General features: G+C 43.0%; 1 protein-coding gene across 1 annotated transcript in view; it reads right to left on the bottom strand.

Annotated features, from left to right (window-relative positions):
* The window catches only part of TMEM163 (transmembrane protein 163), a 103,045-nt gene that overhangs the window by 55,297 nt on the left and 24,687 nt on the right, over positions 1–23,061 (bottom strand). Inside the window, exon 3 of the mRNA XM_018563040.1 lies at positions 890–933. Coding sequence (XP_018418542.1) covers positions 890–933 — 44 coding nt within the window. The remainder of the gene's footprint in view (positions 1–889; positions 934–23,061) is intronic.

Below are 23,061 nucleotides of genomic sequence, written 5' to 3'. Positions count from 1 at the left end.
GGAGGGTTAACATCAGGGATAGAGGGAGGGTTGGTCTTAAGGTTAGAGGGAGAATTAGTGTTATGTTTACAGGAGGAACATTGTAAAGGTTACAATTACAAGGAGAGTTGTGGAGCTACAGGGATAGTAAAATTTAGGATTTCCGGGAGAATCAATATGAGGGTTACAGGGAAAGCTTAGTGTTACACTTACAGGTAGGGTTAGTTTTGGGGTTACAGAAAGGGTAGGTGTTACAGAGAGGGTCAGTATTAGGGTTACAGGAAGGGTAGGTGTTACAGGGAGGATTAGGATTACAGGGAAGGTTAGTGTTGGGGTTCCAGGAAGGGTTAGTGTTGCGGGTACAGGGAAGGTTAGTTTTAGAATTACAGGGAGGGTTATTGTGAACTCTGCTCCAAACTAATGTTGCTGTGGGCTATGGGTTGGCCTCTTTTCTTGGTACACCTGCACAAAATGCCCGTTTTGCCCCTTTAAAAGAACAGCTGTGCAGATGCCCCCCACATGTTCGGGAAGCTTACTCCTTTTTGGACATGATATCTTCCTAGCACACACAACCATCAGTGTAAAGCACCTACAAATTATAACATAATCCCTTAAATAATTCTGAACATACACTTGAACAAATCTGAAAGAAGCCGAAATAAACTGCACAGATTTTAAACCGCACGAGTGTAAACATGCCCTACAGTTATGTGCCAAGCAAAGTAGGCAAAAACACACAAGACAAATCATGATTTAATTCAGAGCTGATAATGCATTACAACAATTATAACCCCCTTCCTATTTATAACATGACGCTGAATTCAATTCCCACATGGCACCGTGGCTCCCGGGGGCAGGTATAATAATAGCATTGCAGGTTATTATGTTGCATAAATTAAACTCTACTTACTGCAAATCCAAAGGATGAAGCGCTGAATCTCATCACAGAGACAGCTGGAGAGAGAAGAGAACACAGTTGGTTTTATTTTGTATGAAAATTTATTTTTAACATACAATAATATGTTGTGCAAATGTACCAAACTCCAGTGATGCGCAGCCTTATTCATTAAAGAGGGCTAGCCCTTAAAGAGAATACAGGGGGGTGTATTTATAAATGGCCACTAGATGGAGCTGAGGAGCAAAGGAGATAAATACATCTTTCATATGCTCCTCAGCTCCCTCCACTGACCATAATGCGGTGTTACAATACATTACATTCGACCTGAAAAGAAAATATAGGAACATTTGTTTTTGCCTCCATTCACACAGGAACGTTCCCAGATTTTTGCAGGACAGATGGCTCTGCAAATTAGTAATAAATACACCCCACATTGTTTTTTAAAATATTTTTAATTCGTAAATAAAAAAAATAAAATATATCCTTAGTAACATGTACCTACCATGAGTCATTCCACTGCTATGTTGCGGAGGAGAAAAACTGAGTTTCCTTCAAAATTTCAGCAAGATCAAATTTGGTAAAGCAAAATGCATTGGAGGTGAAATTAAATCTTATCTATGCCAACATATTAAACATTGCAGCTTATCAGTCCTTGAGTGTGGTGGCTTCATTGGTTTTCTTTTTTTCAGGCTTTTTTACCACCTGGTGATCCTGCCAGTCACACACTTCCCATCCTAGGGTGACAACACTCACTCACTGTATTGCATCTATGGAGGAGCAGCGTTGTCACCCTTGTTATCCCTTCCAATTTATACTACAAATACCTCTTTCTCTCCTCCCCTGAATAACATAGTGGAGAGGTTTTCTGTAGTTCAAAGAGATGAACTGTGAGAGCTGATAACATTGTTTGAGATTTCAGTTCAGCTCACAAGAAGGGACAAAGTCACTGGATTTCTGACTGCTCATTCATATGGCCTGGATTTTCAAGTAGAAAAGGGCAATCAAAAATTAGGCAGGCACTGCTGGCCTTTCTTATCTGGAAGCCCAATTTGCTCTGCATAGCAATACCATGGAAGAATATTGTACTAAATGTTTTTTTGCAATAAAGCAATAAAGCCTGAAACATGGTAGACATTGAAACAATAAAACAGGATCAACCAAAAATCACAATGATTTTCCAATCAGAAGGCCAAAATGCATCTTGTAGTGGTCTCACGCCATCCTTGTTCATTCTGCCCCTCAGGCACTCTTGTGCATTACCCAGGGCCATCATACATTAAAACAGAGATGTACAAATCCCAGGAGCTCCGTGTGCTCCTTACACATGACAGCTGCCTCCTAATTTTTTCAATTTTTCTCTAGTCTAGTCTTGGAGCTGGAAAAGTATCTATATTAGTACTTGTAATGAGTACTGTACTTGGTATCGGTGCATCCCTACTGATGAATAAATAAATATATATATTTATTTATTTGTTTGTCCTGCTCTCTCTGCTCTCTCTTTTCTTACCCTTTTCAGCAAGCTCCCTGTGTCAGACTAACATCACCGTGCAGTGACAGTTTACAGTGCTGCCCCTTTTATTGTACATCTTGCTGTACAGGAGGGGTTAAGGACACAATAAACGGTGACATGCTTTTGCAGGTCTTATTATGGCCGGTTATCACATGCAATTATTTTTTTTCAATCCAACATCATTTACTAAACGTTTATCACTTGCACTCTAAAAATGTCTGTGCAAATAAAAGCGCTTGCTAATGAACTCCCGCTAAGTAGACATGCGCCATACGAGTTTTTCTCTGTCATCAGTTAGTTTCGGATGTTAACATAGGTATGAAATTGAGGCAGCTCGGCTTCTCCTGCTGAGGGTGGATTATATTTAGCTTCTAATATAAGAGCCTTCTCTGGAATTTTAGGAAGCATTTAGGCTGGATGGTTGATAATTTTTACCCGCTCTCCAACACAAGTTCACTATTAATTTGGCGTTAAAATTCTCCTAAATAGAAGCATAACTCACTGAAATATTTTTTGGCAGGTGTTAAATTTTTTTTAATTTCACAGTTTCTATGGAAGAATTTTCCAATATATCAAAAACACAAAAGTATCAATTGTGGAAATACAAATAATATAATACAGACAGACGAAATATTAGAAAACAGCCCCCATTCTGTGATGCCGGTCAGCTTGGTCCGCTGCAGCTACATCACAACCCCCCAACATAGCAATGAGCCAGTTGAAACAATGTATAGTATGTAGTTCAATGTATATGATGCAGTTCAATGTATATTATGTATTTCATGTGCTTTGAACTACATAATATTGTTGTGTCAGTCACAGTTTTGCAGACACACCTCTCCCCCGACCCAATCAGCTCCAGCAGGGGCATTCCCTGCGCCTTTGTGGTGTGTCAGTCACAGTTCCGCATGGGCTTGGACAAACTGGGTCTGCACCAAGCCACTGCTCATTACTGCTCCTTAGAAGTTGCATCAAAGGCCAGCGATCGCTCCCCCTGCACACAGCCCAGCTGGCATGTACAGAGGGAACTCGAATAATTAGAATATCGTGCAAAGTTCATTTATTTCACTAATGCAACTTAAAAGGTGAAACTAATATATGAGATAGACTCATTACATGCAAAGCAAGATAATTCAAGCCGTGATTTGTCATCATTGTGATGATTATGGCTTACAGCTCATGAAAACCCCAAGAACCCCAAATCCACAACCTCAAAAAATGAGAATATTACATGCAATCAATAAAACAAGGATTGTACATAGAACAATATCGGACCTCTGAAAAGTACAAGCATGCATATGTACTCAGTACTTGGTTTGGGCCCCTTTGGCAGCAATTACTGACATTACTTTTGCTCGATATTCTAATTATTCAAGTTTCACCTGTATACACACACACCTTTTATATATACCTTTATATAGGTTTGCACTAATTCCTTCTTGAGTCAGACTCTAATCACCATTCCATAAGAGCAGATAGACTTGGTTTAGTTTAAACAAGCACACAAAAAAAAAAAAAAGGTGTGTGCTATTAATATCATGGAGCTCGTCCTCGCGGTGCGTCTCTGGAGAGGAATCGTAGAAGCCTTTTCTCTACCTTCAAGACAGAGTGGGCTGCACAGTTCCTAATTGCTGGAGTTCTTTGATGTTCCCAAGCTGAGCCTAATGGCAGCTGATAATTATGACCGGCAGTGATAGAGCACCTTCCTGCGATGGGATAAGCAGCATCTACCTGCGGAGCGGGTGAGAGCGATGGCGCTGGGATGTGGGTAACCTTTTCCTGCGGTTAGGGCCAGCAAAAGAAAGAGCGGCAGATATCATTATTTCATACAAAGCTGCTATTCAGCTCTGCAAACCTCAGGACTGAGCCCGGGCAGCCGCTGTGATGATAAATGGCCGGTAGCAGTGAATGACATGCTGGTCTATATAAAAAGGGTTTCTTTAAAGCCTAACTCCGGGCACAAAATTCTTTCATTTAAACATATTCCTCAATAGCCACAAAGGATATAAATCCGTTTAAATGCCTTTTCAAAAACAGATATTGGCTTGTAAAAGCAATAGTTTGAACAAGACAGTATTAGATAAATATGTAAATATTTCAGAGGCTTCATCAAGATGGAAGATATTTGAAATAACCATAGTATTGGCAGGGAAAGATTTCGCCTATTTGTGCTTATGTGTGCTTACTATATGTGCTTATTACAGTAAATGTACATAGGGCTATACCAGTGGTGGGGCATGCATGACACCACATCCCCTCAACGTATGTATCAAAACAAAACAACTATCAAAATGGGACATTTAAGGTGTCATGTCTATCGATATCCAATCAAATTAGCAAATATACAATTTCAGTATTTTTTCAAACAGATTAAAATATCACATGCGTAATAAAAACAATGAATTGTAATCCAACAATGATGTTAGCATGACCAGTATGAATTGCACTTGCCCGATATTGCTCCATTTATATATACAGTATGTGTATATATATATTTAGGGATTACACACACCAACATACATATTCAAAGGATGAAGTTAAACACCGTCAAAAAGTGCAATGGTTTAGAAGCACTCCTAACATGCATGGAGACAATATTCTGCAAGTAGTAGTACCTGTAGTAAACATGCTGTGCTTTTTGGAACTATGTCCGCTTCTTTGTACTCTACTACAGTTGGATGCAACACACCTGGTCTGAAAAACAGATAATATGAAAGCGTCACACCCCAAACACCGCCATGCAAGCATATCTGACATCTCACTCGGGACCCACAAAGAATAACAATTGACTCCTGGGGCAGGACAAATGGCAATACATCGCCACAGAGCTCCAATACTGCACACCACCTGTCCTGTGGAGCTGCATTGCCACCTGAAATAGAGGGATCTGAATTTAGCTCTTGTGGTCACCTGACTGTCTAATAAAATTCATTTTTTTGACAGCAATTTCCATTGTAAAGGGACTTTTTTTTGTTGAAATACTGAAGTGTATCAGATGTGATAGTTTGCTCGTTAATACCAAAATTCACCACATTGCCTTTCTCTGTTCAGCGTAGCGAATAATAATGTTTGCAGATCGTTTTATTATCAATTAGGGAATCTGAGAAAAGCGTAAAACGTTAAAGAACGAATCTGTCATTTGTGGCATTTGGTTGAAACAAATTTGTTATAATGACAGCGCAGCAGACAGAGATAAATATTCAGTATTAACTAATCTTCAGCTGTGTAGAGGAAGATGGAGGTAATCCTGATAGGTAGTAGTCCCAGGAAGAGGTTCACAATGTTTGGAGTTTTAAAGTGACCCTTTATCTATAGGTAAAGCCACTAGTAGCTTGACCAGACCGGACAACTGAAATACTCAGCTTTGTTTCGTAAAGAGAACCTAATAGATGAATTTGCATATTTAGGGTTCTATTCATATACAATTCGCAGGGCCTTTTACTCTGCGAATATCTGTGAATGTTCGTTTTGGGCAAAATATATTTTTTTCACAGTTTGAATGTAGTGTGTTGTAATAATACATTATGGACACTAGATGGAGCTGAGGAGCATAGGAAATAAATACGTATCTCCTATTCTCATCAGCTCCATTTAGTGGCCACGTATTTGAACTGGGAAGAAATATATTAAGAACATTCGTTTTTGGAATTATTCGCCCAACATTCACAGATATTCACAGGGAGAAGAGCCCTGTGAATTGTTTATTAACAGACCCCTTATGCTTAAATGATTATAACTGCACAGGTTAACTAATTAAAGATCAATATTTTCACTCTTATTATTTGTTAGTTCATCTGAAAACTATCTAGAATATGATGTGCATGACATTCTTGTGCATCCCACCCACTAGATATAAAGCACAACTTTTATCAATATTCCTTTAATAGGGCTTCTAAATAAAGTTAGTAGGATGCATCACATGTACGGGGGTTGGGAGGTATGACGTTAGCAACGTGATGTGTGTGTGTTACGCAGCATGCATGATGTGGCATGATGATGTAATCACATAGATGTCAATACACATGGCCTGTAAGCTATAAAGGGGAGCCGACAGTAATAACAGCAGATATTATGTTGCTGAACAACAATGCAATATTCTAATATTGTGCTTTAGATACGCTATTTGGCCTGATGAAGGGCACAATGCTCAAAATTGTTGACAATCTGTACATGTTCTGCTGAACGGTAATAAATCTACGCTTTGTGTTGCAGCTTGGCATGTGTGTCAGCTTGGTGCCTCGCCTTGGGCATTCCCTGCTCCTTTGTTATGTGTGGCTACAGGGCGAGGAATGCCCTGGCCGCAAATGATTGTTCCTTAGGAGGATTTTTTGCGTGGGCCTGCATCAAGCCCACACACATCCCTACTGCAGGCCCTCTTGCTGTAGATTCCTATATGATTGAGCCTTTTGGGTGAGGCAGATACTAAAACAAGTGCAGTTGCTGATTCACTCTAGAAATATATATATATAAATATATATAAATGTTGCAGCCAACATCTAAGTAGTGAGTATGACCTTTTGCGGTGAGATGATAAATGCTTGAGCTCTAGAGAGTATATGCTATTCTTCACCTGTCAGCAGAACGCTGCCCACACTGCAATATCTCTGTATAAATGTCAGTGGCAGAGCAATGACAAGCATCGGGCGATGTCACAGATTGCAGATAAGGTCCCCTCTCTGGTGGGATTATGTGTGACAGGCACAGCTATGTCTGATGGACAGCTCCGGAGCTAACACAAAAACCTCGGAGTTTCAAGCAATCATCTTTCCTGGGGTCTCTATGAATCAATGTACAAAAGACCGCATAATAAAGCTTCATTCCAGGCAGATACAGTAAAAGAAAAAAATGCAGTTACATAACAAAGCCTGACTCCAGCCTAATACGTTCTTGTTTTTTTTAAATGTTAATTGCCCTGCACAAAAAAAGCAGATCTTGCTGTAATACTCAGACCTATCAGTACAGCTTCATTCAGCCCAAACCAGCTTCATTTAACCCAACCCAGAGTCATTCAACCCATCCCAGCATCATTCAACCCAACCCAGCATCATTCAACCCAACCCAGCATCATTCAACCCAACCCAGCATCATTCAACCCAACCCAGCATCATTCAACCCAACCCAGCATCATTCAACCCAACCCAGTGTCATTCAAACCAACCCAGTGTCATTTACCTCAGTCCAGTGTCAATCAACTCAACCCAAGATCACTCAACCCAACCCAGCGTCATTCAAACTAACCCGGCATCATTCAACCCAACCCAGTGTCATTCAACCCACCCCAGTGTCATTCAACTCAATCCAGCATCATTCAACCCAACCCAGTGCCATTCAACCCAACACAGCATAATTCAATCCAACCCAGCATCATTCAACCCAGCATCATTCAACCTAGCATCATTCAACCAAAAACACAATTTTTCAATCAAACCTAACATCATTGAACCCATCCCAGCACCATTCAACCCAACCCCCTGTCATTCAGCCCCAACCCAGTGCCATTCAACCAAACCCAGCATCATTCAACCCAATCGCCCTGAACTCACAGGAGAATGCTGAAGGGAACAGCACTTGAGTAATTATGTGGCACCGCCCTCTGCAGAAGTTAAGACTGCCCACCGCCGCAGACAGAAGAATAGGTAGAAGACACAATGTCATGTGACTGGACCGAAGACTGCAGGATGTTTGGCCCATTTAGATCTATGCTTGTGTGTGCAGCTGCAAATGCATGGGCACATGCATTTGAGCGTGTTGTATTGTGTCTATTATAATGCAACAGTGTAAATGGTCCCTTAAGATATGTATACAATGAGCTAATAAAAATGTGAGGAAGGCTTCAGGGAGGGGTGTATTGGGGGAGTGGCTTACCAAGAAAAGCTGGGGTAAGCCAGAAATAAAATCATAAGTAATTGGAAGCCCCCGGTCATTCCCGGCACTGCAGCACCCAGATTGGTAGAGGGAGGGGCAGCACTACAGCCAATCAGGATCCACTAAAGAGTACATGTGCTATCAAGGAGAAGTGGGATTACTTATCACTGCGCTGCTGCCCCTTTGCTGTCCAAAGAAGAGCCTTCTGTGTCCACCGCTGTCCAAGGTGCACTATCTATAACTGACATGCCACCTTTGGGTAGACCAACCCTTTCAACATAGGGTGACGCTCTAGTTCTACCTTTGCAATAGCCACCTTCTCCATTCCTGGCTTGATGGGCTCCCTCGTTCTGCAGCTACAATAACCATTCTCTCCTGTCCTGCCCTGCCATGCTGTGCTAGTCTCTAGTTCTGCAGCTGCAACACCGATCTTCTGCCTTCATATGCTGGGCCCTCTAATTCTGCAGTTACCAACCTTCTGCCTTGGCCGCAGGGCTCTGTAGCTTGCCCCGCTCTAGAGACATAACCCGGCATAGAGCTTATAGGCTGCACTTCCCCGGACTCACCACCCAGGAGGTATCGATAAACACGAGGACCGCTGGATCTCAGCCCTGGGGTCCTGCGGAAGCATCTCCGCTGGATGAAGTCAGAGATTTGAGTGCCGGTTTCCCAGGGAGGTCCAGCGCATAACTGCCAGTGCATCTGGATGGAAGTCACACACACCAATACATTGCACAGCATGTTGACCAGGAAGAGGAAGGAGCTGCAGCCGGCATATATGTAAGAGTAGGCGGCATAGGAGGACACGTTTGTCCCCCAGTCAAAGAAGCATCAGGTCCAGGCAGTACTAGCAGTAATTTATGAATAATTTATAATATAATGTATTTTTTTTCTCTTACCTAACTGGTTTGGGGGCAGCATTTTTTGGCGCCCCCCCCTAGAAAGTGCCGCCCTAGGCAAATGCCTAGTTTGCCTTGCAGTAAATACACCCCTGCCGGCACCTCTCCTAGACTGACAGTGCTTGCTCTGATTTCACTGTACACTGTGAGCTTCTCATAATGTGCATTAGAAGAAGCAACAAGTCAGATAAAGCCTTCATTGTTTCCTGGCTGGAGCACGGCCAGCATCAGCAATGCTTTCTGCGCAAGCCTGACTGTCCCTGGGCCACCCATTTCATTCACTGGATTTCAGTTCTAAACGTTCAGTGTCATTGAGGCTCAGCATCACATGTGCATCACTATTAAATGTCTTTGGGTGGCATCCCCAATGACCCCCAATATCTCCTTTTGCTAGCCCTGGTGCCATAGGATGGGGGATTGACAGTAGATATTAGAATATAACTGTAATTACTGTGTAAGACTACAATATCCTCCCACACAGCTCTCACATTAGAAAATTGCTATTGAAGTACATATGCATGATATTATTCAGGCAAAACACGGCGAGCACAGAGCAGATTTGTCACAACAGCTTTTCAGGTGATTGTTAACTTGTTACATTGTGACAAGCCTGTGAATCCATCATCCTTCACCTCTCTTCCACAGGAAGGGGACGTTTCATTATTACATGCGAGATGCTCTCTATTTATAATCAGGAAAATTTGTCCTTTTATTTCACTATTTAAAGACTGTCATTTATGATGCATAGCAGAGATCTAACAAGGATCAGCTGTATATACTGCCATCGCAACATCCAGATAATTGGCCATACAGTAGCTAAATGGTTAGTTACTTGCAGAGTCCTGGGTTCAGTTACTCTGGTCTTCCAGAGCTGGAGTACGCTGGAGTCCTGGGTTCAGTTTGGTTCCTAGTACCCTGGTCTTGCAGAGCTGGAGTCCTGGGTTCATTATGGTTTCTAGTACTCAGGTCTTATAGAGCTGGAGTCCTGGGTTCAGTTTGCTTTCTAATACTCAGGTCTTGCAGAGCTAGAGTCCTGGGTTCAGTATGGTTTCTAGTATTCAGGTCTTGCAGAGCTTGTTAGGGTTTACATACACTTCAAGGATTTCTTCTGAGGACTCTCTGGCTTATGCCAGATGCATAAAGTGGCAATGTTTAAGAGAACATATAAAAAAGTGAATCTCCACAGCGGGGTCTCAGGCAGCAAAGACAAAGCTTGAGCTCCTTCAGAGAGTTTTCAGTATCCTCCTGTCTACATGCACTCCAGTGATGGCTGCATGGTATTTCTCAGAGCAGGTTTCACGTTGGTGACAACAATGTGTAATATGCATTGAAACAGCTACATGTAGTCTCCATAGGAAGGAAGCTCGTTTAACAGGTCTGCAGTTATTCAACACTTGTGGGTGTGTTGAGTACCTAATCCATGCTGTTTCCTCCTGCCACCTTGTACATCCTGGCATTCAATCTTTTTAAATCTGCAGCTTTAATTACCTAATGCCTGGTGATCCTGCCATGAAAGTCTTCAGTCAAACATTGTCCCTTTAAATGTGTTCCTGTATTGTCCCTCTGTCACATGAGCCCCTGATAGAGACTAAAAGGGGCTGTGGTGATACACATTGCACAAGCACAGTCCACGGCTGTCACTTTTAAAAGGACTGTCCAAAGAAGCTTTTTCCAACCAGGGTTCCTCCAGAGGTTTTTAAAGGTTCCTTGCGTAATGAGCAATTTCTGACTCTCCTTCAACTAAACACTGACACCAATGACCTTTTCATTTGTCTATAGGGGAATATTTTCCCCTCTGACACTCCCAATGACCACCAATGTAAGAGAGATCTTTTCCTACTGATCACCAATCGAAGGGAGTCCTTCTACGCTGACCACCAATGTAAGGGGAACCTTCTCCCATTGATGTAAGAGGGACCTTTCCCCACCACACTGTTCACCAATATAAAAGGAGCCTTTTTCCTCTCACCACCAATGTAAGGTGGGCCTTCTCCCAGGTATGTAGGAGTGGCCTTCCCCCACTCATCACCAATCTAAGGAAACCCTTCTCCACTGATCACCAATCTAAGGGAACCCTTCTCCACTGATCATCAATCTAAGGAAAGCCTTCTCTAATGATCACCAATGAAAGGGGAACCTTCTCCCTCGTATGTAAGAGGGACCGTCCCCCACTGATCACCAAAGGGAGCCCTTCTCCACTGACCACCAATGTAGAGGGGGGGCCATCTCCCATTGATGTAGGAGAAACCTTCCTCCATTGATCACCAATCTAAGGCAACCCTTCTCCACTGATCACCAATGTAAGGGGGACCTTCTACTACTGATGTAAGAGATACCTTCCCCCACTGATCACCAATCTAAGGAAACTCTTCTCCACTGATCATCAATGTATGGGGGTCCTTCTCCCACTGATGTAAAATAGACCCTCCCCCACTGATCACCAATCTAAGGAAACCCTCTCCACTGATCACCAATCTAAGGAAACCCTCTTCACTGATCACCAATGTATGGAGGTCCTTCTCCCACTGATGTAAGATAGACCCTCCCCCACTGATCACCAATCTAAGGAAACCCTCCCCACTGATCACCAATCTAAGGAAACCCTCTCCACTGATCATCAATCTAAGGAAACCCTCTCCACTGATCATCAATCTAAGGAAACCCTCTCCACTGATCACCAATCTAAGGAAACCCTCTTCACTGATCACCAATGTATGGAGGTCCTTCTCCCACTGATGTAAGATAGACCCTCCCCCACTGATCACCAATCTAAGGAAACCCTCTCCACTGATCACCAATCTAAGGAAACCCTTATCCACTGATCATCCATCTAAGGAAACCTTTCTCCACGGGAAACCCTTCTCCAATGATCACCAATCTAAGGTACCCCTTCTCCACTGATCACCAATTTAAGGTACCCCTTCTCTACTGATCAGCAATGTAAGAGGGTCCTTCTCCCACTGATATGAGGGACCTTATTCCAACTCTAAGGGTGCCCTTTTCTATTGACCACCAGTGTAAGCGATTACTTCACTGACCATCAATGTTTGGGGCAAATTTCCACTGGCTACCAATGAAAGGAAAAATTACAATTTTCACTGTCTGTATTTCCTTTTTGGCCATTATTATTATTTGTTAAATTGTATCAATATTGTAAGAAAATACAATTGTCATAAAGCACAGCCCTGGGTGTCAAATACACTAAGTCTCTCTCCCCCTCCCCCTTAGCTTCGGTCGGTGTCTCTCTCCTCTTCTCTCCACACCAACCCCCCCTCTCAGCATCGGTCAGTGTCTCTCTCCTCTTCCCCCCCCAACACCCCCCACACACACACATGCGCACGTGGTCAGGAAGGTACCAAGTGCACAGGGGGGGCCTGCGGCCTTAACAACTACACTACACTGCACACTAAACATTAAACGAAAATAATAAAATCTTGCTTGGAGCCCAGGGATTCAGATCGCGACCCCCCCTGTCCACTTGCGGGACCCCATATGGGGTCGCGACCCACACTTTAAGAAGCACTGGTTTATGATACACAGCGCTTTAGCAAAATAAAGGTCATCCGAATGGAGTTAAGATCTATGTTAAACCTTTTTCAGCACTTTCAATGATGCGATGTGCTTCTAGGTTATGATACGCCTCCAAAGCATCGTCCTTGAATTTCATGCTGTCATATTGTGACTTCACACAAAAGACTTCATCTACATGAGCTTCACAGGCACAAAGGTCTGTTTGGCAGCATGCAAAAATAAGCAATATAATTTCCGCATTGCCGCTGAGAGTATTCATGGCACGTCTCCAAATGAAAAGCTTCCCTAACGGCAGCGCAGAATTTATGAAGTGCTAGATTTCCGAAACTCCTTCATTAATTCAACGCGGAGCCCCAGCCAAACAGCTGAATACACAGTTGAAATACACATATGTAGATTTTGTTTACCTGCCCAAATATTTGTGATTCTGTTTATGCGGTCTTGTGATTCAGACACCCCTGCCATACTGTATAGCCAGGAGGGGAGGAGCCACTGCTGATCACTATTTGTGTCACTTGCTTGCCTATGCATCATCACACTGCTGGAATCATCCCTGTGCTTTGCCCCTCCTACAAAGTGCTCCCCTTAAAGTCCCCCAGTGCCTGAAAACATAGTAGACTGACAGCATTGTACTGTGCCATCAAAGTGAACCTACTATATATATTCATGGTAGGGTGTACGTGTAACATTTCCAGGTAGTTATTACCAATCGCAAAGATCAGTTTCCCCCCTAACAATGCCTTCATCTTTTTCGTTCTACAGTATTATGGCACCATCTTTGTTCAGGTATTATACACAGTCAGCATCTCCTTCCTGGACTGAGCTCTCCCACAAGGCCACAAAAGCCTGGCCTCAGGGCAGCAGGGAGTAGAGGGGCAGCACAGCCGCCAAGCGGGTAGTTTTTTGTCTACATTTAGCCCTGCTTCAGGAAAGCAAGGCTAAATGTAGAGCAGGATACTCGTGTTTTAGTACAAGTGATCCCGGCAATGTCACCAAGATCACTTATAATATGCGTGCAGCGCCACCCCCTCCTCCATGGTCTGCCCCCACCTCACCTGGCTGCCTCTCCCCGCTGGCCGCCTCCCTTACCGCCATGGTTTTCGGGGTCCCCCAAGGCACATTCATTCAGGATGGAGAGCAGAGCGGAGAACGTCTGTTCTCTGCTCTGCTCCGTGTAAACACTGAGAAGGGAGAGCTGTACTCGCAGCCTTCCCCTCTCAGCTGTCACAGGAGTTCCAGCCCAGTGCTGTGCTAGAACTCCTATATTGGAGGTGACAGGTTCAATAAAGAAAACCTGTCACCTCCAAATGCTATCACACAGGGGCTTGTTTCTCCTGTGTGATAGCAATAAAGTTAAGTGGGGAAAAAAAAGAAATAAATAAAAATAAAAAAATAAAAAAATTAAATGAAAAAATAATATGAATTTTTTTTTTTAAAGTAAAACAAAAAAGTAAAAAAAGCGGTAAAAAGGTAATAAATAAATAATACATCTTCATTGTGGGGGTTGGCAGGGAAAGGGGCGCATTGAGGAACCCGGCCGGGTAGCAGAGAGAGTAAATCCGGCCCCGGGGGGGGCAGCAGAGCCCAGGATGCATGGGTGTGGGGCGGGGGGAGGCATGATAGGGATATCTCTGAGGATGGGTCTACTGTAAATGCTTACGTCTGCTCTGGACTGTAACGAAATGATTTTATTCGGATGCAGATTTCTAATTCATTTTTACTAAGTAAAAAAAAATTAAATGTAATTAAACTCCGGGAGCCGCGTCTTATTAAGCAATAAAATGATCCATGTTTCCCTCACATCTGATCAGAGAGGATATGCGCACTAAAGATGCTGACATTATATTCTGCAAATTGCTTATAATCAGCTGCCAACAGAGAGTAAAAGGTCAGTCCACCCAGATTTTAGTTAAAGTAGATCTAAACCCGACCACTGAATAATGTTAATGCCATTTCAAAGGTTATTTTAAATCTGCAATGCTCATTAAAATAATCCCTGGTGATCCTGACATGGAGGTCATTGTTCAGGCACTTCCTGTTATGGGGTGACAACTGTCTCACAATTATGCCACTGCATTGTGACTTCAACGCATGCCCTCCTGGTGGAAACTACTGATACATGATGCACAGGCACGGTGCACCGTTGTCACTATCAGAAAGCCAGCAAAATGTCATGCAGTCTACTCTGAAGTACATGTACACAGGAAGTGCTGTAGGAGATCAGCAAGAGTAAGAAGAAAAAAGGTGAAATTAACATTTTATTAAAAAAAATAAACCATAGAAATTGTTAATTATTCACAGTGCATAGACCAAACAGAAGGTCATCCAGTTAGGGTTTATTTCTCCTTCAAGGGTGTGGGGAATTCCTCTCTGCCTTTCTTGCATCTCCTGTGAATCTCAATGATACTGTAGGACCTTCATGAGATACTGGCTCCATCCTCACCATGGAGTCTCATACTTCCTACTATTTTCTCTTTAAAGCCAAAGCAAAGCTCTAGCAAGCGTCTCACCCTTCAGCGGAAACCTCTCTATTGGTTAGCTTCTATAGCAGTCAGTGGAGTTTAAACTTATTAAAATGGCCCTAAACTCAAAAAGTAAGGATTGGCTATGCTATAAAGAAGATCTAGAAATGTTCATTGTGTCTGAGAAGTATCCAGAACAGTCCATTGTCCAGAAATGTCCATTGTTTCTGAGAAGTATCCTGAATAGTCTGTTGTCCAGAAATGTCCATTGTTACTGAGAAGTATCCTGAATAGTCTGTGGTCCAGAAATGTCCATTGTTACTGAGAAGTATCCCGAACAATCTTTAATTCCTCCTGAAAAAAAGCAATGTGCTTCCTTGAGATTTGGTGATGTCACTACCGTGCTGCTTGCTGGAGAGGAAGCTCTACCTGAAGACCTACAGTACAAGGATCTCCCTGCTTCTGCTTCATTCAATGTATGGACCAGTGCTTCCTCTACATCCCCTGTTTCTTCTTGAATATTCCCCTACCATGTGTCATATCACCAGTTTTCAGAGGGGGCAGCTGTGACATGATAAAGTAAAGCCCCACTCTTCTACCAAGATGGCTGCCACCATGAAACAAGCCACCTACCTATGACATGTAGTATAATCAGTGCCTTCACATGCAGGGCTGTATTTAGCATAATTGCAGTTGTGGGTCGGTGCCTAGGGCAGCTGAATGAGAGGGGAGAGGCAGCAGTCCTCAGAATTAAAGGGTATCTATGGTCAAAAAGTAAAAAGACATATGTATTTCTATGTTGAGTATCCACCAGTTTTAACCCCTTATAACCATATATACCTTGAAGTTTGTAAACTTACATTGAAGATGCCCATAGGATGGACTTCCTTAATGCACTGACACAATTTAACTCAGCCCTGTAAATATGTACTTGTGTCACAACTCTCACAGAGCCTGCCTTCTGAACTACAACTCAACGTCTGAACCATGTAACATTGTCATTGCTTGCTGAAAGCAATGCATGATGGGATATGCTGTTTTGAGAAATTAAGCTTATATCACATCAAGCAGCAGGGAAAGAGACGCAAAGCACGCTGGGAATCCAGGAAGTTGATGGAAGTGATGGGCAGACGGAAGGCGGCACTCACTACATAAAAGGGATTTTTTACTGTAAGCTTTGATTTTATTATCAGTTTGTATTTACAACTGTTTTAAAGCATGCACAGAGAGCTGATTGTTAATGTCTTGGCAGCAGTGAAATAATGGAGAATCTTATGGGCTGATGTAGGCAACAGAAACAGGTCCTCCTTCAGGGACTTTTTTCTTTTTTAATAAGGTCCGCCATATTATAGTAACTAAAGTAACCCTCATGTCGGAGATGCCACCTTTAGTCATAAATCATTTATTTAAAATACACTATATGCCCTTTCATTATTAAGACTTTGGATTCTCTCGCCCCCGGCTAGTTCAGGATAGATATGAATATCTGCAGAATGACACACGTCCAGGGGACAGAATAGCAATCAATGACGTCTCTGCATCAACCTTCAAAACCTTCTCAGCATCTGTTCAGTAAATAAACAGAAAATCAGTCCCCAGATCACGTCCGGCGTGATAAATATCATGAGCAGGAATCTACGGGAAGCAAATGATGTATTACAGGCACAGAGAGGCCGAATAAACCTACTACGAGGAAAAAAACCCATTTACAACGTGGTACAAGATGGATGGGGAGTCATGTCCAGCTTACAAAGAAATAATGTAACACATAGACAGGGTGACACTTCCTGATTGATAGATATACTGTATATGTATATATATCTACACATACTGTTATGTATATTACTGCATGATTGGTTAAAAACAAAGGGATAAAAGCCTGGAAAAAAAAGAAAACTAATGTAGCCATATGTCCCCATCGTGACACCTATGTACCCATTAACCCAGAGTTGGTGTTCAGTAAGTACCCATTAATCTGGAGTTTGTGTTCAGTATGTACCCATTAACCCGGAGTTGGTGTTCAGTATGTACCCATTAACCCGGAGTTGGTGTTCAGTATGTACCCATTAACCCGGAGTTGGTGTTCAGTATGTACCCATTAACCCGGAGTTGGTGTTCAGTAAGTACCCGTTAACCGGGAGTTGGTGTTTATATCATCACTTCGTGAGGGGCTTCATTATGCTCTGGAAAGAGCAATGGTATTTTAAAAAAAAGTTACGCCCTGCACCTTATGAAGCCTTCTCTCCTTTAAAAGGGTACATTACATTTTTTAATTATTACAGATTCATTTTTATATGTCTTTTTAAGCTGGACTGACCTTTTAAAGAAAACACAAAATGTCATACGTCACAGAATGTTCCTTATAGTTTATCACCAAGTTCATAATAAGACTCCGGTCCAAAGTCTCTCATCTCAGTCGTCTGGATTTGTACATGTGCGCCTGCTCACTAGGAACCACGCAAAACCAAATGATCATTCTGGCTGGGGCTGTACTATAGATTACACAAAGGCCCTTCCCAATCGACTCGAGGGGCCAACTCCAGCCAAAACCTTGTTTTTTTAGTCTTGGACAAACTTGGGAAGAGCGAATACATCTGTTAAGAGTCCTTCCAGTACCCCTCTGAGGACATTTCACATTACTTTCTGTACCTTTGACAACAGGACGTGGCTGTCACTGGGACAGGAAGACATGGTAAATTCCTTCCTTTTAGTGAAATGCGTTGGAGTCAATGGGGAATGTGAAACCAAGGTTTTTCGTAGTTTAAATGGGTGCAATGGCTCCTAAAGGATTATGGAAGCTTCTTTCAATTATCTAGGACCTGTTCTTTGCCCCCCAAAAATGCATAATCTAAAAGAAGAATTAAAATTTGTGAATATGCAGAATTGGGGTTAAAGAGACCATGACCCTTTGAGGCTGAGGAGCTTCTCACCTAGTGCAGCAGAAGGCACGTGGTGACCCACTCAACAGGGTGGTGCTACCCACTTTTGGGTCGCGACCCACAGGTTGAGAACCACTGCATTAGAGTTGCATTAGAGAACAGAGAAAGGGCCCCAACAGAGCAGGGAGGTGGAGAATGAGCAGGGGTTCGGGACTATACTTTATGGGGGGGTTGGGCTATCATGATAGGCCCGAACGCGTAAAGGGACAGTGTCTCTTTAATTTCCTAATTTTGTGTAGGCTTGCTTTGCTAATCAAGCCAAGGTGAAAATTGGATTTGCATCACAAAAAAGAAGCGCCTGACTGCATGTGTCAGGGTTACACGTCTCACTGTGAATGGAGGTGCGATAGCAACTTTCATTCTGAGCCTCATATGATAATTGTTCTCATTACATCGCACTTCCTTTTATCTCGGCTGCCAGAGCCAGTGCAAAAGTGACTGTTTCATGCCCATGGTTTGGAGCCACCATTAAAGTTGACCCTGAGATTCTTTACAATAAGAAGCCACCTTTGAAAGCCTACAGGGAGTTATTAGTAATGATCCTCCTTATAATGGTAATAGGAGGAAAGCATCTGCAGTTCTGTCTCATATGTGGAAATTTACTCTTTCTATATGGAAATGTATTCTGGTTCTTCAGTCTTTGGCACTAGGAGCCCGACAAGGTAATCTCTGATGGGCCTTCCGGCTAAAAAACTACTAGCGATCCTGGAAATTCACAAAGCCAACTCTAAATAATGGCGTCCAGTGCAATATTTTATGGGGCACCCACACCGCGCAGCAAACCCACAGAGCTGGTTAAAGTGACAGTGGTGCCTGGGTGTCATCTGCAGGCATGCCAGTTGGGTTCAGCCTTGCTGCCATGGTTCCCCTGTAAGGGCAAAATAAAAAAAAATGCAGTACATCTCTGCAATAAATGCACATTTCCAATGTTTTATCCCTTTTAGAGACCCTGCAAGTACCGAAAAATACCTATAGATCTGCCAGAACTGCACTCAGCTCTTAAATTTCCTGTAGTGGGCTGAAAATACACAGCTTTTTTGTGGACTGAATGGTGTCAGCCCTGCCGAGTTGTCATTTGCTAAATTAATTAGACCCTCCCCCAATCCTATTCTCTACAATGTAGACACTGTTAATTATTTAGTCCAAGATAGGAATTAGGAGGGCTAATCAGTGGCGTCACAAGGGGTGTGTGACACCATTGGAGGGGTGACACCAAAATGACTGACAGTTGGGCACTCGGTTAAGGACAGAGAGCCTGACAGTTGCTCGAGAGAGAGAGAGAGAGAGAGAGAGAGAGAGAGAGAGGAGGGGACCTGGCGACATACCGTATCCCACCAGGTGATGTCCCCTTTTCCTGACACCAATACATGGCAGCATACAATGGGCTGGGGGCAGAGCCATACCCATTGTATGCTGCCATGTATTGGTGTAAGGAAAGGAAAATTACCGATAGGTAAGTATACAATTTTCCGTTTTCCTGACACCAATACATGGCATCATACAATGGGGATGGCTCCGCCCCTAGACCATTGTATGCTGCCATGTATTGGCGTCAGGAAAGGAAAATTACCGATAGGAAAGTATACAATTTTCCGTTTTCTCTCTGCTGGCGTCCATCACCAAGATGGCCGTCGGCAGGTAACAGCGTTACTGCGCGTGATGATGCCACTGACTACTGATACTGCGCCATGACATCACTGCGGGGTGTCACCCGCTACCCGCACCGGGTGTCACCCCGCCTCGGGATGCCTCTGGGGCTAATTAGACTGCTTGAGATAACACAAGAAGTATCCACAGGATAAAGGACAGCTCTGAATTTTTGACATGATCAATGGGTAATTTTTTTCGGCACAGATATAACAAAATGCTTTAAAGGATATATTTAGCAGACCAAAGGGGGCAAAATAAAAACTGTTTATTGTTATCATTATTAATGCATAAAGGGTTCTTGCACATTTCCGTGCAGTTTCGGTTTAACTTACTGGCTTTAGGGACTTTCCACAATATACATTTCAGTGAAGAAATACTAAACTTGTACCATATGCGTCCTTAAAAGACATTCAGATTAGTCATTTCTGGGACCTTCATTCAGGGCTTGTGCCATTGGCCCTTCAAATCTCTGTGAATGTTTGTTCTGTGCGAATGTTATGAATTGATTTCCTATGCTCCTTAGCTCCATCTAGTGGTCATAATGGAGTAGTACCAGATGACATTTGAAAATACACTCAATTCATAAGAAACATTAATTTGATGCATCCATTCACACAGAAAGAACGATTGCAGGGATTTGCAGGGCCAATGGCTCTCTGAACTGTTTATTAATAGACTCCAAAGTGTATCTAAAGCCAGTCTTGTAACTTGCAGGTTAGTGAAGCTGTCGTGGGACCTCTGCATAACTTTATACTGCTTTAAGGTGCCCATACACTGCACGATTCTCGTACGAGAATTGCGGGAAATCCCGCGATCGTATGAGAATCGTGTAGTGTGAATGAAGACGTGCAACCGTTTCTACTGTACGGTTGCACGTCTTTTGTCTAAGGAGCATGCTAGAAAACCAGCCGAGAATCGTACGATTTTCGGCTGGTTTTTAGCATGATCGTAAGTTCAATGCCGCACTGCCCGTTCAGCATTGCGGTCATCGGAAAGCCCGCCCCTCAGAGGTGCGGGCTTGCGATGATCGCAAGTACGATCTGCCTTCCAAGATGGGCAGATCGTACGTTTTTTAAATTACTTTACAACCATCGCAAGACTAGGTCTTGCAATGGTTGTAAAGTGTATGGCCACCTTTAAAGAGATCCATTCTCAAGCCAAGATCCATTCTTGTCGCCCTGATGAAGGGACCCTTCATCAGGGTGTTGGTTTTGTCTGTGACGATTGGTCCGATTAAATGGACATCAACGATATTTATTGAGTGCTGGTGATTTCTACTTTTTACTGTTGATTTGCACTGTGCCATCCATGATTGTCACTGCGAGCACCACTATTGCTGCTTGGGCCGGGAACGCTGTGAGGAGTGCAGAGGGACTCACCATCTCCATTCTCAAGCCAGACATTTGTGTGGGACTGGTTAGATATTAATGTTCTCTTTAAAAGTACACAGTTGATTACATTTTTTCCATTTCAGTGAGATATAGGACTAGCTGAATAAACGAGCATAGTTTTCTTGAAAGCAGGGCTTCAGACATCAGATCAGCTCCAATTCCTGTACTATCAGACCTCAGTTTAGCTAGTTTTATCAAAGCAGGTCGACAATGGAAGGGCAAGTGTTTCTCTTTTGAAAGAATTCCTTTTGCTTTAGTGGAGTGCGTCTTTAAAGCTGAACAAAAATTAATTCCTCAAAAGCCATAGAGGATACAGGTCCACTTGCCTTTGCATTCTCTGGTATTACCTTGTGCAGAAGGCAGAGCAGCAGGCCCCACCCACTACAGGCTGCCTGCAGAAAACTACAGGAGGGGCGGAGACAAGACCAATCACCCTGCACATGGAAAGAGATCAGCAGTGACCGGTCTTTATTACAAGAAGCTCCAAGTCTCACACTGGATTGCTGCACAGATCTGGAAGAAATACACAAAGCTCACCAAGAGTCAATGAAGAGCACACAGGACTCTTGCATGAGGACAATATTTACTTATCCTGGAGTTCAGCTTTAACTCAGCTGTCATAGCCGTGCTATAAATCCGAACTCCCTCTACTATTAAGATGGAATCAGAAAAACACATTCTGTGGGTCATGTTTGATTATTGTTGAACCCCTCATCAGATATATTGTATATCACCAGTGTGGCTTGTGACAGATTCACCATATAAAAAGAATCCGTCCTCCTAAACGGTGTCTGAAAATGGAACAAGCTCTGCAATTTATCCACAATTATGTAAATGGATTTCATAGCAAAGTCGGGTCTGAGACAGATGAGGGAAAAGCTTTATTGGAAAAGATACCGATAAATCAATTTGTGCGCCAATTTGTTTATATCCCGAGACAAAGAGCGGAAGCTGTAAAATGGGCGAAGCCTAGAGATGAATTCTATGTACACTCCACAATGATACGGATCACATGCTCCTAGACAGTCCCACGTTCAGCAGGAGGGTCCCAATTTACAGGCTCACATGGGGCAGAGCTTGTCAGCATTGGTTTAACCCAATATTGTCCTTTTAGATACAACTTGGGTGGATTAAATTGGACTTGATAAAGCTGATTTACTAAAGCAATAGAAATGTTATACTAGGAAAAATCAACGGCTACGGAATAGATGTTTTCACTTCAATCGCCCATTCATGTGCTACCAGTTTCTTCTTATTGTAAAGGGTATCTATGGACAAAAACGAAAAGGTGCCAATGCACTGACACAATTTCACTCAGCCCTGTGAATATGCACTTCCTTGTGTCACCACTATCATAAAGCCTTCACTACAACTCAACTTCTGAACAATGTAACATTATCATTGCTTGCTGGAAGCAATGCATGATGGGCTATGTAGTCTGGAGTAATAGAGATTGCATCACATCAAGCAGCAGGGAAAGAGACACCAAGCACGCTGGGAATCCAGGAAGTTGATGGAAGTGATGGGCAGACGGAAGGCAGCACTCACTACATAAAAGGGATTTTTTTAAAGTAAGCTTTGATTGTATTATCAGAAACAACTAAAGTTATTATTCCGAGGACTAAACTTATAATGAGGCAGGCTGAGGGCTATCCTTATAATGAGGCAGGCTGAGGGCTATCCCTATAATGAGGCAGGCTAAGGGCTATACCCATAATGAGGCAGGCTGAGGGCTATCCTTATAATGAGGCAGGCTGAGGGCTATCCCTATAATGAGGCAGGTTGAGTGCTATCCTTATAATGAGGCAGGCTGAGGGCTATCCCTATAATGAGGCAGGCTGAGGGCTATCCCTATAATGAGGCAGGCTAAGGGCTATACCCATAATGAGGCAGGCTGAGGGCTATCCTTATAATGAGGCAGGCTGAGGGCTATCCCT

The sequence above is a fragment of the Nanorana parkeri genome, unplaced genomic scaffold (assembly GCF_000935625.1).
Source record: "Nanorana parkeri isolate BGI_ZX_2015 unplaced genomic scaffold, ASM93562v1 scaffold626, whole genome shotgun sequence".
Lineage (NCBI taxonomy): Eukaryota > Metazoa > Chordata > Amphibia > Anura > Dicroglossidae > Nanorana > Nanorana parkeri.
This window is presented reverse-complemented; position numbering and strand designations above follow the sequence as displayed.